General features: G+C 35.9%; 1 protein-coding gene across 2 annotated transcripts; it reads right to left on the bottom strand.

Annotated features, from left to right (window-relative positions):
- Nucleotides 1–2,247: 2,247 nt before the first annotated feature.
- Nucleotides 2,248–16,422, bottom strand: LOC121411683 (serine/arginine-rich splicing factor 7-like). Of its 2 annotated transcripts, XR_005969525.1 has the most exons (6): nucleotides 16,323–16,422; nucleotides 9,610–9,871; nucleotides 8,569–8,819; nucleotides 7,416–8,024; nucleotides 6,299–6,364; nucleotides 2,248–3,809 (listed from the first exon to the last, which is right to left on the bottom strand). XR_005969525.1 is itself a non-coding variant. In XM_041604505.1 (5 exons), exons 2-5 carry the CDS (start codon nucleotides 9,843–9,845, stop codon nucleotides 3,799–3,801), a joined length of 564 nt encoding a protein of 187 aa, XP_041460439.1. In that variant the 5' UTR covers nucleotides 9,846–9,871; nucleotides 16,323–16,422; the 3' UTR covers nucleotides 2,248–3,798. The 2 variants fall into 2 exon arrangements, 1 of the variants encoding a protein (XP_041460439.1); XM_041604505.1 differs by lacking the exon at nucleotides 7,416–8,024.
- Nucleotides 16,423–16,992: the final 570 nt, after the last annotated feature.

Here is a 16,992-nt window from a genome sequence, read left to right as displayed (position 1 = left end):
ATTTATTTGCTGCTGCAAAACTCTAGATTTTAGAGTAGCTAGGCCTAACAATTTTGTAAAGATCGGTCGCCTGGTTTGCTCTTTTGTTGTGAAAAGGGATTTGAAATGTAAAACGAAAATGATTAAATGACACACACAAAAAAGGGTGAGAAAATAATTCAGACAAAATTTGGTTAAAAAAAAAAGGTTTTGAGGTCCTCAACAAGACAAGAAGTTTCAGTCATACGCCACTTATTACCGCCATCTAGCCTCCCCCCCCCCCCCCCCCCTAAACACCCCCTCTCACTAGGTTATCTCCCAACCGTCCCCTCTCTTTTAAACGATCTCGCTCAATGGCGTAAGGATGGGGGGTGCTTGGGGCCTTCCCCCTGACCCTCCCCCCAAAAAAAAAAAAGCAAAGAAAGGAAAGAGAAGAGTTGAATATGATATCATTTTCCGACTACTATGTCAAAATCTATCGCGTAGTCACAAATCTTTTCCCCCCTTATAAGTAGGTTTCCATTTTCTTCTTTTCTTTATTGCGTCATGACTATGATGGAGGTTTCCATTTCCTTTTCTTTATTGCGTCATGACTATGATGGAGGTTTCCATTTTCTTTTCTTTATTGCGTCATGACTATGATGGATACCGGATATTATCAGTAGTAGTAGTATTACAAACTTAGATTAAATTGTCGAAATTTTTGCTGGATCGCTTCGCTCGCTCGGAAATGTTCATATATTTGGCCCAGGACGCCATATCTAGCTCCCTCAAAATGTTTGGCTCATTACACCAATGTTCTCGCTCATACAGGCAGCGCACCCTTTTCTTTATTCTCCATCTAATCTTTTTTTTTTTAGTGGCTCTCAAAGGGGGACCCCGGGCTAAAAGAATATATAAAATTCAAGGAGAAAAGGGACATACCGGTAGTTTGTAAACAGTAACTGAATACAAAAGTATAGGTCGGGAGCTGATATCATCAGCTTGCTCATAGAATTGCTTCACTTAGGTAATGTATAACTCTCTTATTCCTCGTCCAATTTTTTATGAAGTGGCTTGTTTTGTTTGTCTGATTTTGCTCTTTCTGGATCATCACTAATTTTTCACTCTGGAGTACCCCTTTGATAACTCATCTACTCTCTCTAGCTCACCCGCCGTCTCTCAACCATCGGATCCCCCTCCCCTACTTATTCAGTTTTCTCGTGCCCTCTCCCTCACCCCCCCCCCAAAAAAAAAGAGAGAAACCTTTCTAGCTTTTTTTTTCATCACTACTCCGTTTATATCTACGTCCAGGGTTCCCACAGAAATTTGAAAACAGAATTCCATAAATTTTCCATGATTAAATTTCCATGACTTCCTGTGAGGTCCTGCGAGTTATGTAGACTTTGGGATGTCACAAAACTGGGAAAAATGAAATCATGAACACCAATTATAACAGCAATATGAGAGTTGCGAGACAGGACAAATCAAGGACTATTGATTCAACAATATTCGATTAAGACTTCTTTGATGTTCTTTGCCATGACCCCTACCCCTTCCATCCATTTCTTTCTCTCCACGCGTCACCCCTTCTCCCCCCCCCCCAAAAAAAAAAGAATTATCAACTTTCTTTCCCTTCCATCTTTCTCCCACCTGCGCAAGTTTAATCACTTGGGACCACTTAAATCTGAATCATTCGATGTAAATAGGACGATTGCAAACTCGGGGCACCGTATCATAAAGCTTAGATGCTCAGGGGGCCGACATTTACAATATATCATACACAATAATATACTCAATGCAAACAATCATAGAAATCGGCCCCATAATCAATCATTAGGCTTCATGTTATGGGCCCTGGCCTGAACAATGCTTTAACTTGCGGTATTTCACCATCACTTGTGTCACTTTCACCATCACTTTCAAATATATTAAAAGCATTCAAATACTTCTGATTAACATTCAAATATATCAAAAACATTCACTTGCATTCAAAAGCAGGGGCTGCGGAACGGTTTTCAGAGTGGGGGCTGACCATGCAAAAAAAATCACAATCCTATGATAATTTTTACGTTTCTGTACACGGTTTTGGAACAAGGTCGGGGAGTTGAAGCCCTCCCCCCCCCTCCGTGGCCCCTGAAAAACTTTTAAACACTTTATATAATGCCAAATACATTCGAATGCATTCAAAATTTATATTTACAAATGTACAGCTCTGTACACTAGTCACAACTCTGGCTTTACGATTCGATTACTCTCAAGAATTCTAAAATTTCATACAAATATGAATGTGATAGTGATATCTTATTTATTGGTCTTCATATGACAAAACTTACAATAAAATGGTAATTTGATACAATATCTAACAGTCATCACCTTTAAAACACCCTTTACAATAAAAAAAAGAACTTCTGTAGTCAAAACCAAGAAATATAAGAAAATACAAGACTTGACTAGCTACAGTTGGTGTCAATAAAAGTAAATGAACTTCTTTCAAGAATGCTATGTTTTCATATTCTTCCATACCCCCCCCCCCCCATACCAAAACACTCCTTTAAAAACAGTATATCTTCAAGCTATCTATCTGTTGAAAAAGTTCCTTTCAAAAATTATGTAGTCAGAGCTAAGAAATATATGATAATACATGACTTGACTTACCGCAATTTGTGTCCTTAAAAGTAAATGAATTTCTTTCAAGAATGCTGATGTTTCCAATTCTTGCCATACCAATATATCCATTAAAAACAGTATAATATATCTTGTTCATGCAGTATTAACTTGTTGAATACTGAATTACGTCATTCCCATAGACTTTGTACAGGTAAAAACCTGGTTACATTTGTCAACGGGTTAAGAAATTGTTTAATACATTGCATCTTGATGCTCTCTATTAAAAAAGTTAATATTGCATGAACAAGATTAGCCCATGATGATAAATTGATCACAATGAATAGAGCTGAATGGAGCAGATTTTTTTTAATCAATACACAATATGAGAGTCCAAATTTACATCTACAGTGGACTCAATTTAAAGGCCCCTTTCATTAGTGGAAAGCTATACACTATCGATTTTTAATCCATAAATATTTATTTACTCAAATTATAAAAAGAAAACAAAAGCAATAAAGAAAATCGAAAGGTTTTTTACATCAGTTATGAATGTCATTCTGCATCTATTTAACTTATTTATATAATAGATTAAAGACTTCCCCAATACCAAAGATTATTAAGGAAATACTTATTAGGACACTAAAATTATACGAATCACACATCCTTTACAATATACATTCCCTTTAATGATATGCTACTGACGAGGTATCAACATAGTTCACATGCTAAGAATTCCAAATAGAATGCACAACTTGTTAATTTCCTTCGATATTTAGCAATGTGTGAGGAAAATGATGACATGATTTGAAATCGAAATCAATCTATTTTCACTGTTCAAAAGGCTCCATAATTTAAAGGTGTAGGATGGTGGCATAAAATAACTTACAGGAAAGGTATAAAAAAAGATTACGCTGATACACAAATAAATGACTACTGGTAAAAGTACATAGAGAAGGCTCTCTCCAACTTACACAAAGAGTCGTACAGCAACTGAAGTAAACAACCAGAATATTGTGCCATGACTGACAAGATCAGACAAACATTGGCAATATGATATAATGTACAGATCAACCTCTTACTCCACGAGAAGGATTATGCTGGTAATTGGTGCGTTTGAAGAATGCTTCCAAAGAACCCGCTAATAAGAGCAGGGCTAGTTTTATTCTCCACTTGATAATTTCAATACATTACATTCAAAGCACAGCATGTTGACCATGGACTACGCCTGCATCACTTAACGACTGTAACAGAGAAAGAAGAAACAAATGTAAAACATCAATGTCAGTCACATTTACAACAATAATTTAATTGTTTGAACCATACCTGCATTCAAGATTTTAAAAGATGTATGGAAACTTGGAAAGGGCTATAGTCTTGGAGACAATCACAGACAAGGGATGCACTCATTACAAGCTGATTGTACTCTACAGGCTATAGGGGAAAGCGGGTAAGTTGAGCATAGGGGCAAGTTGAGCCACTAGCCCCAGACCAATAATGAACGAGTCAGACATTGTGGTGGTGTCATGTATTGATGACCCATTGCATAACCCCTAAACCCACCATATTGTTTTCAACTTTGAAACAAAAAGTACCTTTTTAGAGGGAAAATACAAATTTCAGCAAAAAAAGTATTAAAAAAAGGTGTGAAAAAGAACAGTGCTTTTTACACACACGTCAAGTTTATCAAGCGACAAATTTTATCAGTGAAAAGCCAAGTTCATTGTTGACAAAAGAGTGGATTAGTAATGATAACCTTTTCAAAAGGGATCAGCCTATTGTCCTACTGTAATACCTGTCTGGACGGTCTAATATGGAACCTCATATGCATACAAAATTATTCATACCCATAGTATAATAACTGGCTTTGTTTCTCACATGGAATGAATCATGTACATGTCCTTTAAGCAAGACTTTAAAGACACGCCATATATTGTGGAAGCGATTTTGAAATAATTTCATATAGAATCCAATAAATAACTAGCCATGTGTTTATTTGAATTGAAAATATATACCACAGCATTCTGGAAGAAATTGTATAATAAATTAAACCCCCATTCCACAGTGATCAAGACCGCTGAAAGACCGTTGAAAGACCATGAATTTTGGTTGATTTTTCAGAGGTCTCTCAATGAACCTACAATGGTCTGAGGTCTTACACGAGTCCTGATCAATCTTTCAGTGGTCTTTGTGGTCTACATGGGCTCTGAAACTTTTTGAAACGGTTCAAAACAGTCTTACAGCAGTCTTACAGGAAAATGGTCTTTCAGCAGTCTTTCGATGAACTTTCAAAGGTCTTAATAGTCTTTCAATGATCTATCGGCAGCCTCTCAAGATTTTTGCGGAGATCACTGTAACCCTCATGAGAGATCACTGAGAGATCATTCAAAGATCATTGAAAGACCGAGCAAAGTCCATGGAAAGAATTCTGTTGCATAAAAGATCTCTGAAAGACCATTGAAAGATCTCTATAGGACTACTCTTAGACCAGTAAGACAAGCAATATCCATCAGTCTTTCAGAGTTCTTTGAGGGATCTTTCTGAGCCATTCCACAGAGATGACAAATTTCAGTTATCTTGAAGACCGCTGCAAGACCTCACCAATTTTACGTCTTTCAGTGGTCTTTCAACGGTCTCCGTTCTTTGGAATGGGGGCGTAGAGAAATTAGCAAAACAAGCATGGGATTCTGGCAAAATGTTGGGTCTTTTTCTGAGCAATAATAACACACCGTCACACAAGTGCTTATCTGTGTTGGTTATTTACAGCATAAGTTTTAGCTTAGATTTCATGATTTCAAAAAGTTCAGTTTACCAGATCTAAATCCAGTGATATAGTGACAATTAATCTTGGTTTTACAGACTCTATTATTGTGAAATTATTGCTAACTGCTATTTTCATTGATCTACATCTTTATCGCTTGTGAAACAGATCAAAGCCTGGGCCCATTCAACCCTATCTAGGCCGGGGTATTTTTGCAGTTCATATGGCCAGGGGGGGGGGACTTCCAGCCCCCCCCTTGAGATCTCGGCCGTCGACCGTGCAATCGCGCCGAAAATTGGCACGCAGGTTGTCTGGGACATAATCTACAAAATTGCATAGTAATTTATTTCATACGAATTGCTATTAAGTGATTATACTAATTTATGCGTAATTAGTATGCAAAATCATACTTTTTTTTCCAACTCCCTAAATAAAGCTCCCAATGTTCTAATTTTTGGTATAGAAAATCTTTGTTGTGTTATTAGCAAGTGTACATGAACAAAATTGTGATATCAAATTATTTTCTCTTGTATTATAAAAAAATTTATATTGTTTTTTTGCAATTTCTTATGTATTTCTATGTTTTTGGACCTTTAGTTTTTCATTGTTTTTTCAATAAAAATTGTTACCTCTTCTGAAATCATAAAAAGCATAAAATAAATACATTTAGACCAGCAAAACTAGAAATAATCATACATTTATTATTTTTGGTTGAAAACACAATTTGCATTTGACTTTGTACACAAATTTTTTGGTCTGACATGCACTTACATAATGCTGCGAATTTTTGGAACCACATACCCGGGTGACGCAAAATTGGTCTCAAAAGTTGCACAAGACTCGAAGTAAAAAGTCAGTGAGCGGCGCAGTTAAAAAATTTCGTGCGGCGAAAATATTATGTGAATCATTGAGGGGGGCCCCCGAGGCCCCCCCCCCCAGGCCTAGATAGGGTTAAACATGCCTATTAATTACCTGTGACTTCTGCTACGACTGTATCCACCTCGTCTTTGGAAAGGTGAGCGAGATCGGGATCGAGATCTGTCAGGAAAAAGAAACAAAATATTTTGAACCCATATTCTTACTTATTTAGTCCTGTACAAACCTACCTGTTTTCTGTCAGATCCTGCTGCAGACAAAAAAGCTAATATTTATATGCAAATAAAGACAATATGAACAAAAACAATCTTCTTCATAAAAATATCACATCATAATTCCTGCTATTCATCTAGCAATCATTGGTTTTGGGAGCGACTTGAAAAAATCTCATATCAGCAATGAATGTTTATAACCAAAACCAATTTTGGAGGTAATATCATCATCTATCTTTTGGCACATTAATTATGAATTATGAATAAAGAGAATAAAGCATAAATTTAGAGATTTGTACTTCTTTTGTGACTCATAATGTAGCAACAAAACAAATTCACCCGAAAGTTGTTTCATAAAAACTGCTGGCAAGATACGCATGACTTTACGCACGAGCGGCACGACTGGTGATCCTTTCTTATGGCAAGAGATGTAGTTGGTTTAGGACCCAAGAAAATATTCAAGTCATGCGTAACATGCAGGGCTTGGCATTAGCAGTGGCCCAGTGCCACCAAAATTCTGTTAAAGCCCACACTTGGTGGCCCAGTTGGGCTACAAAAGTTTTGATGAATTGCAATGTTTCCTATTGTTTTAGGGCCACTAAATTTTCTTTGCCGTCACCAAGAACAAAAGTTAGTGTGGAGCCTTGCGTAAAGACATGCATAACTTTATGAACAGCTTTATGAAACACCCACCGGGTGCCCAGTCTGATAGCCTTTAAACCACACCAGGGGGTATTTCACAAAGAGTTGTGTGTGACTTACATCACATGTAGAGTCAATAACACAATGCATAATCTGATTGATTAATGTCATTGGCCTACCAATGGGCTAATGCACCATACTTCATGAAACTTAAACTTCAAGCCTTACACTCAATCTTTGTGAAACATCCTCAAGGTGTTGAAATATGAAAATAAAAAATGAAATCTGCTATTAAAAAAATATGCTCTTAACATTTTAAATATATAAATATATTTTAAATAGAAACCTGGACTTACTACCTCTTTTGCCTGTAGAAACAGAAGGGTGAAGAAATTGGACAAAAAGGGAGCTTAAGGTTCCCTTTTTGTCAGCAGCGAAGGCCTAGCGAAGGACTAACGCAGGACAAGGCAGTAGGACGCGCATTGGATTGAGGAAGCCCGACGTATACGTGATCTTTTTACCAAGTGCAGAACTGACGAAACTAGCTTAACCCTGAAGCCAATATGAATTTGAAGGCCGCAGTCTCTGACTAACTGAAGTCACAAGTCGCAAACGTTGCAAATGAGTGCATATCGGCGTAACCTGAATCGAAGTAAGCCTTTGCAAGAAGGTGGTGGTGACTTGCCAATTTTGAAGCCCCTTTTTCGTCGCTATTTTGAAGCTTTTTCTGATTTTACTTAATGAACCAGAAGTGCAGATTTGGCGTAAAGGTGCAATGTGAAGAAGAGGGTTCTAGAAGCGCAAGACTTCTTTCTACCCTCTGCCGAACAGGTCCTTATCATGAAAAGATCACATGCCGTCAACTAGCTGCTCAAGGGTATAGAATGGAAGTGCATTATGGTGGATTCCTGAAGGGCATTACAAGGCTCAAGGCGTTACTTGGCTGTGAAGCCGTTAAAAGGAGAGTCCTGAAAAGGAGGAAGGATTGAATGGTCACAGCATTCTGACCAAGATTTGTATTTATCATTATAAAATCTACAATAAAAAAACACATAATTTGTAACATACATGCATAATAAACACGAATATTTAAACAAAAATCTTGAAGATATTTCCAACTCATAAATAACAAGTTTCAAATCAACACGAAGAAGCAGAACTTTTAATGCTCCAGAAATAATACCTGGTATCGTGACAATTACAAAGTCTATATGTTTTAAGTGAATAAAGATTTCAATAACAAGATCCCTAATTAAGTAGCACATACTGTTTGAGAAACAGCCTCTTCTGAAACAAATTGGAATAATTTTCTACAATCCCTTCTTCATAAAATAAAAGACATCCACATGTTATATAGGACATATCCTCCATATGTCATTTCATCTTTAAAACAGCTCCTTGTCTTTCTTTTCCCATACACAATTACACTACTTAAAATAATGAGAGATAAGTATATTTTCAAAAACTTCATTCGAATCTTGTTTGGTACAGATGTTAAGAAACTAAGAATACCTGGAGTAGCTCCTTCGCCGTCCACCACCACTGCCTCCGAAGCTGCGCCTCCCACCCCCCCTCCTCCTCCTCCTCCTCCACCGGGACACTCTCTGGCAAAATGTCCATGATCCCCACAGTTATAGCACTTGCTATCTCCCCTTGGGGGACCACGGTTGCCTCCTCGGAAACCTCTTCCACCGCCACCACCACCTCGTCTTCTTGATTCACCCCGAGCTAGTTCCACACGAGCCCTCTCTCCACAGATGGTTCTTGGTTCCAAAAGGATAACAAAAATCATGAATAAATTAATCGATTCAAAGTTCTGGAAGAAACTTGACCTACTTTGAATAATGTAATTAGAATTTGCCTGTTAATCTATAAATAAAGACATTTAACAGCTAATTTTTAGTAGAGACACTAAGTGAGATTCTGATCAAATTCATATCAAAATATTTTCATATCATATGTATTTATTGGTTTCAAATTTTCTTTTGTTTTGATGTTTATTCGATGAAAATTGTTTGCTATACTTTTCTGATCATTAACATGAAAAAAAAATGACGAAAATTAATATTTTCATCAGTTTGTCACTATATAATAAATATACTTGGACCAAGTTTGAAGTTGATTCGTCAATTCTTATGAGGGACAAAAATGGGGCAGATGTCCAGACAACCCAAAACATATGTATGCCTCTAGCAGTGACCTTCAATGAGTAGAGCAAATTATACACAAACTTTTGAAAATGATGTAATGTAGATTGTCTGTTGGGGGCAGCAGAATTTCAATAGTCTGGGGGGTTTCAGGAATACGAGTGATACATACATTTGTGCTTCAAAGTAAGTGAACCCCATCACAAAATACACACCTTCATTGTGGGTGTTGAATGTAAACAATAGCACTACAATGTTTGGCGAGCCCAGAATACAAACTCTTTTGCATATAAGATAATATCACTTCGCAATTAAATAAGTACAATGTAAACATGGCATAACCTGAACAGTTCAAAGAAGTTCATTTTCTGGTGGGGTTCACTTAAACTTTTGAGCACCATTGTACCTTGAATCCATATCCTTCACTGCATCGGATGCATCTCTGGGATCCTCATACTCAACGAATGCGAAGCCAGCAGGATTCCTTGCAATCCAGACATTCTTCATGGGTCCAAAAGTACCAAATACTTTTTCAATTTCAGATTTGCTTGCAGATTCTCCAAGGTTTCCGATGTACACTTTGCAGCCCCTTTCAGCTGAGGACCTACCACCACCACCACCACCACCTCCATAACGAGACATTCTGGTTTAGCTGGTTGTTTACTGAGCTGGGATGTAAGAAATATTGGGAAATGAAAAGTATTTAGAAGCTACATGTATAACATCCATGGATTAAAAATGTACATGTGAATGTGTAAATATAGGACTGCATGTCAGTTTCACTTTTTTAACTTGCAGAATAGATTTGGTTCTCTGAACTGGTAGTAAACAACTACATGTATACATGTACTTGCAGATGGTCGACTGGTTAATGCTTGATCATTATATTCTCTTGAGAAAAACTTCCCAACTGAATAAACTGGATTATATCCTATAAATTAAATCCTCTATGCTGATTGGTCTAAAGAGCATCATGTGACCAAACATATTCACACTATTTTGCGATGTTGAAAAAGAAACGCCCACTGAAGAAAATTTACTATTCCATGACATGAATAAAGGAATACATGTTCATGTAGTGCACTATTGAATTCCATCATTGACGTCACATGCATTGCCACAGATCATGATCCCTCCAGCATACCGGTCAGCGAGGTGACTCTACCAGGCAAGTCCCGTGTAGGGATGATGCATGCACAAATCCGCGATCTGCTGAGCGCTTGGCTCAAGGAAAAGTTGATCAGTCAGCACAGCGTGTTACACATGTATCTATATTTTGGTATAGACTTTTTTAAAAAATGAACTAGATCCATGTGTACAGGAACTAGATTATCAAGATCTTAAATGTTGGATATAAATTATAAAACATACCAGACGGCAGACCTATAATTTCGAAATTATAGAGGGAATTATTCATCATAATCATTCACACTGGCATTATTATTTTCACTAAGGGCGAAAAACACTAATGCCAGACCAACCTCGGATAAATAATTCCCACTAAACTTACTCAAAACCTGTTTTATTTGTATACTAATTCAGGAGTCCTAACTCCTTTTAAAGACTTCAACTTACTTCTCATTTCTCACCCTCATCTTTCTCACTCTCTCGCCTTCCAATATCACTCCAGTCCACCATTTTTAAGTCCTTTATATCATAATGTTTTTCACAATGCATAAATTTTCCACAATCCCAGGAAAAAGGTGGGGCTAAGAGGGGGGAGGGGGTCTTTATGCCACCAATTTCCTGGTGTTAAGCTTAGCCCAATTTGGTTTCACACTAAATTTACATGAAATAAGAAATAAGTTGATTAACACTGAATCATGAAAAGTATGATTTACTAATGTATTACTTTTTTTATTTTTATTACCGGTATTTTATATTTTAGTCAATCACTCTAATAAAGTTAATGCAGTAAAACAGTGGTAATCAATTGTATTTGTATCGGGAGAATAATTGGTTTAATTGTTTCTTCACCATTACCGAAGTTTTTTTCTCCTAGAGGAGCTTCACATCTCTTTTTCATCTCACGGATAGTTCAGGGTTAAAGGGAAGTTCACCCTGACAAAAACTTAATTGTAAAATAGCAGATTTTTATTAATCCATCAAAGAATATAATTTATTATTAGAATCTTTTTATTATTAGACTTATTTTACTTGTGATGTCATATGGGAGCTGCTTTCCAACAGATCATATGGTAAAAAAAATCATCTTCTCAGAAAATTGAAAATGATTTTTATTGTACATGTACCTTAAGTACATCAATGAACAAAGCATTTCACACACGCTCCTAAGAAAAGAAAATGAAAAATACATGGGCCCGTATTCTGAAGTCAAGTTTAAATTACATCCTGGTTTAAAGTTGTGGTTTAAGTATGGAGAGCCAATTGGGGCGCAAATCCCTAAAAGTAAACATTCAATTATTAACTCATTTGACACCCAATTTGTTTGTAATTGTCTGGGAATGATAAACTTAACTGAGTATTTCTTCATTGTGAAAGCAAAAGGAAACAAAATATTAAACATAAGAAATATAAAATATAATCTTAATTTTTGATTTCTTGGCTTCCCATAATTTTAGTACAGAGTTAGACCGTGGTCTAAGTTAAACCTGACTTCAGAATACAGGCCATGCAAGTCACCAAGAACCATTAAAAAATGTAATTTATGCATGTTATATTACATAAAATATGGGGTAGCAGCTTGTTTATGACATCACAAATAAAAAAAAATGTAATTCTAATAACATTAAAGGGATGGTCCGGGCTAAAAATATATATCTAAATAAATAGAGTAAAATTCAGAGAGCAAAATGCAAAAAATTTCATCAGAATCAGATTAAAAATAATGAAGTTACTGAATTTTAAAGTTTATCAATATTTTGTAAAAACAGTTATATGCACATCGTCATGAATATTCATTAGGTGGGCTGATGATGTCACATCCCCACTTTCCTTTTTCTTATGTTACATTACACGAAATAATGTTTCATTTTTTCATACATGTGTATATTGTAAATGTTTCTCCATTATGATGAAATAAGTTGTGGCATTAAATACCTAATGCACTTAATCAGTTGTCAATCCAATTGTTTTAGTTCTTGGTAGAAAATTTTTGAATAAACCTAATTTCATATAATGAAATACAAGTGGGGATATGACACCATCAGCCCATCTATTGAATATTCATACATGCCTACATGTAGAACTGTTTCACCAGAATAATGCAAATCTTTAAAATTCAATAACTTTGTTATTTGTTGTCCGATTTTGATAAAATTTTCAACATTTTGCTTTGTGAATTTTACTCTCCATTTATTGAGATATACATGTAAAAATCTCCAGCCTGGACTATCCCTTCAAGTCCTGTGCTGGTTGTGCCCGACCCCAGCAGAATCTAATCTGATAAAGAGTTTGCACTTTGCACCAAATGGTCATGGCATACATGTAGGCGTAGCATAACTACATGAGTGTAAACTTGGCTCTGGAGTAAATTTGATTCTTTAAATTATTTTTTCTTAATTAAAAATAGAGAGTGAAAAACTACAATTGCAAGGCTCGACATTAGCGGTGGCCCGGGGCCACCAAGAATTCATCTCGGGCAACCATTATTGAAAAAATGTTAAATTTTGGTGGCCCGAATCGGGCAACCAATAATTTTCAAAGTAGCGCAATTTTTCTCCCGATTTTGCATTCATTTATAAATTTTCAACAGTTCAACTTTATTGAAATTGAAATGGTTTATTCAGAAAACTTCATCGCAGCCAAAGGCTGAATTGCGAAATTCTGTACAAGGTAAAATACAAAATATATACAATAACAATTGCTATAACAAAATGACATATAAAAGTAATGAAATAAATAAATGTTATATGTTGTAAATTAAGAAAGGAGAAGATTAGAATAATTTTATACATGGGATAACAGTAATATTGGATAGTTGTAACCACAATATGATTCTGTGGGGATAAATAACAAATAACTTGCAAGCCAATTCGTCATGCGCCTTTCTTGTTAATCTACACACAAAGATTGCATAGTCATGACAGACTGTATGTAGGCCTTCCGCTAGCATACAGTAACTATTATTCAGCCGGCCGCACCAGCTGTCTGGCTGAGCTTTGCATGCATGAAACCACTGCAGCCAGCTGTGCGCTAGCAGACTATTCAGACTCAGGGAGCTTCGATACGAAATGTTACTGCTAAGAAATCTTCCCCAGAACTTTGAAAATCTGCGTCAAAATTTCATTTTACACCAATGAAATGCCCTTTTACATTCCATATTAGGTCGCATTTCATAAGTTGGGTATGCAAAAAGGGTGGCGTATGAACAATTTTTCCACACAGTGCCATGGATAAATTGTTGCTACATCACAGCATCTTGACCAAATTTATTGAGTAATATCTCATTTTGAAGCTAGAACTATAGGCTAAATATATTACTATGAATTAGATCAATACAATATCAGGAACAAAAACTATAGCACATTAAGTTTGAAGTAACAGGGGTGGCGGAGCCGGTGGACGCGGTAAATGATAAAATATTAATTAAACCTAATTAACAACTTTCTATAATGTGTAATATGACTGTTATCCTCACATTTCTGGGTGTTTTAAAGCAGGGAACAACTAAATGTCATAAAAATTTGACAATTTTGAAAATATGCAGCAATGGAATACATGTGTATGTCAGCTCTGATCTGCAACTTAATCAATTAGTAAACCGGAGAGATTTGGTTAATTATCTAACTTGTAATCTTACTGTTTAGTACAAATGTTGTGTATCATTGCAACAAACATTTCTACCCATGATGTTGTCATTTTGCTAAGCATATAAATACAGTGACAGGTATTTTGGGGGCAAAAATGTGAAATTAAATACTGGTAATTAATTAGTATAATTAATATTTATACAATATTGAATAATTATTCGATTTTGGTACAGATTTAATTATTGAAGTTTCAAGATTATAACTGCAAAATACTAGGGTGATCCAATGTTGCATTAACTTTTGACACCATTTTATGTGCAGCAGGTCCAATTTGAGAAAAACACATTTCAAAATTCACATTTACATTGACGTCTATGTAATAATTAGCTGTTAATTAGTCATTTTAAGGAAAAATAAAGGAATTCGAGACTTAAAACTTTTTCATTATTTAGAGAATGGTAATAGCTATAAGATGTCAAAAAATAAAATTTTTGACCATTTTTACCCTGTTCGCGAAATTGGACCACCTTATGACATGCGACCATTACTGAAACCTGATTATTTGCAAGCATTAAAAGGAGGAATTATGACCTCTCTTTTGACTCAAAAAGACTGATTTCCAAATGCATTAATACACATAAAACACATAGGTGAGTACATCACAGTCCCACATGTATGTGCATTTGTATGTATGTTGATTATTGGTTTCTTTCAAAGCTGTGTCTCTTCTAGCCAAAAATAAATAGACAGCTTCTTTCTTTCTTGTTCAATGACTTCTTAAACCACTCTTTAGGAAGTAAATACTTTGGGAAGGCATTTCATTGATATGAAATGTGAATTTTTCCATAATCTAGTTAAATACAGGGAAGGAATTTTCTCATTGTTTTTTCCAGAAAACTTTTGCCATTTTCTTATTTTTTTTCTTTCAATTTTTTTAGTGATTAAACCATTTATACCTCTTCCCATTGAATATGACTGATTAAAGAATATGTTTCTACTGAATAATAATAATTTTCCTTATTTTTTATAATTTTGTCTTATTCATTTTTCTTACATTTTCTTTTGTTTTTTTCTCACATTTTTCCCATGTTCTTTGTTTTTTCTTACTTCATTTTTCTTTTGTTTCATTTCACTTATTCATTTTACAAATTTTTTCTTTTTTCAATATACTATTCTAAAAATTATTTTTGTTTATTTCCACTTTTATACATGGTTCTAATTCTGCAGCATATTTTTCTGTGATTTTTCTCCTGCTATAAAATGCTGGAAAAGAGAAAATAATCTGGATTTGGGGCCTGCATAATCTAGGTTTTACGATCAAAAAGGAGGAAAGGAAAAATCATTGTTTTGTAAATCTATATGCACTATTTATTTACTTTACCATTATGTGTGTCTATATGGAGATTAAAAGTCCACACAACCTGGGAACAATACAATTCTTTTATTCTCTTTCACTCATTTCATATTTACAATGATAGAACAATTTATATATTACCATAAAATACATGTAAGCAAAGTAAACTAACAGCAAGCATGATTTACATACAAGATGTACAAAGAATAGTGGTAGTGACTGCAGAATATTTCAGAAGTTTGTTTTATTCATTTTAATTAATGTTTTTCTTTATATTTTTCGGGCCACCAAACTTTACTGCTGGGCCACCAAAAAAAATTATCCAATACCCTTTTCATAAACCTATCCTCCAATTAGCCGCCTAAGAGTAATGCGGATAATTCAATAAAAATTGCGTTCATAAACTCCGAAAATAAGCCGCATTATTTTTACGAGCGCCCGTAATGAAAAAGGCAGATAATCGCCATGACAACTGGACACGCCCCCTCCGATGCGGTTGTGTTGGAAAAGGGTAACCTTGTGACCGCACCATGGCAATTATCCGCGTTATTTGGAAATGCGTTCATAAACTCAAAATCTTGTCCCGATGCTGCTATTAGTATTATGCAGATAATAGCAGCATCAGAGTAATGCGGATAACTCTTGTCCTCCTCCAATTTTACGACCAAATTATGCTGCTATTAGCCGCCTAATTCATTTTAATGGGGTTTATGAAAGGGGTATGAGCCTCAGCTCAGTCAGGGCCGCCTCATCCTCATCCGCTTTGTTCAGTATACCGGTACTGAATTGGGTCACATACACAGCCACACGATCCATGCATACACACGCACTGGTAATACATGTATACGGACGCGGACACTGCACAGTCACTGGCAAGGCCAAGCCCAGGAAAGCCACAGACTAGTTTTTTATTTTACACTCATCTCCATTCAATAATTACCAAAAATCATCAAAATTCGAACCAAAATATCTACATTATGTACAGAATCCGAAAAATAATTCCATAGTAAACGATTTTATCATATAACTGGTGAGAATATGTCATTTACTCACATGAATACACGGCAGCTTCTCGAGTTGTTGTACGCACGCGGAAAATGCACGCAAAACGAGCGCGCACGCACGAACATATCACGCGCGCGCGCATAGACAAATAACACGTCACACCACAGTACCAGTGCACACCACTGATCTCTATAAATAGAGATCAGTGGTGCACACTGGCCTAACCTGCATGCACAGCTCGGACATTGAGCTAGCTATCAGGCGCGGATCCAGGAGGGAGCCGAGCCGGGGCTCCGGCCCCCCCCCCCCCTATTTTTTGACAACCTGCCGAAAAAGTGTACTCTTTATCTTGATAGAAACTACGAAAAACAGAAAGAAAAGTAAGAAAGAGGTATTATACTCATAATTTGTAACTTAACAGTCTCGTAACGACCCCGAAAGGAAACGAGTCTTACAAGAAAAAGGTCAGGGAAACAATTGTAAAATAGACTTTATACGAAAAATTTCGCGCTCGCACTGCCTGTGTAATGAATCCCATTCAAGATGATTAAATGACACTTCCTATTATATCCACTTCTGAAATCAATTTGCACACAATATTCGCACATCAAGCTTTCATTATTTTGTTTGATTTACACAAATTGTTATATCAAAATTCTCAGCTCGCGCTGCGCGCTCGCATTGTTTGATTTGTGAGATACCTATCTTCTTGGGAAAC

Source organism: Lytechinus variegatus, chromosome 3 (assembly GCF_018143015.1).
Source record: "Lytechinus variegatus isolate NC3 chromosome 3, Lvar_3.0, whole genome shotgun sequence".
Lineage (NCBI taxonomy): Eukaryota > Metazoa > Echinodermata > Echinoidea > Temnopleuroida > Toxopneustidae > Lytechinus > Lytechinus variegatus.
This window is presented reverse-complemented; position numbering and strand designations above follow the sequence as displayed.

Bases quoted from the DNA above. Each gene is read 5' to 3' on its own strand.
- LOC121411683 (XM_041604505.1), bottom strand. From the start codon at position 9,845: ATGTCTCGTTATGGAGGTGGTGGTGGTGGTGGTGGTAGGTCCTCAGCT. The intron at 8,820-9,609 runs GTACAATGGTGC...TTTGGAACCAAG, and splicing joins GTGAAGGATATGGATTCAAG to AACCATCTGTGGAGAGAGGG. The intron at 6,365-8,568 runs GTATTCTTAGTT...TTTTCCTGACAG, and splicing joins CGGCGAAGGAGCTACTCCAG to ATCTCGATCCCGATCTCGCT.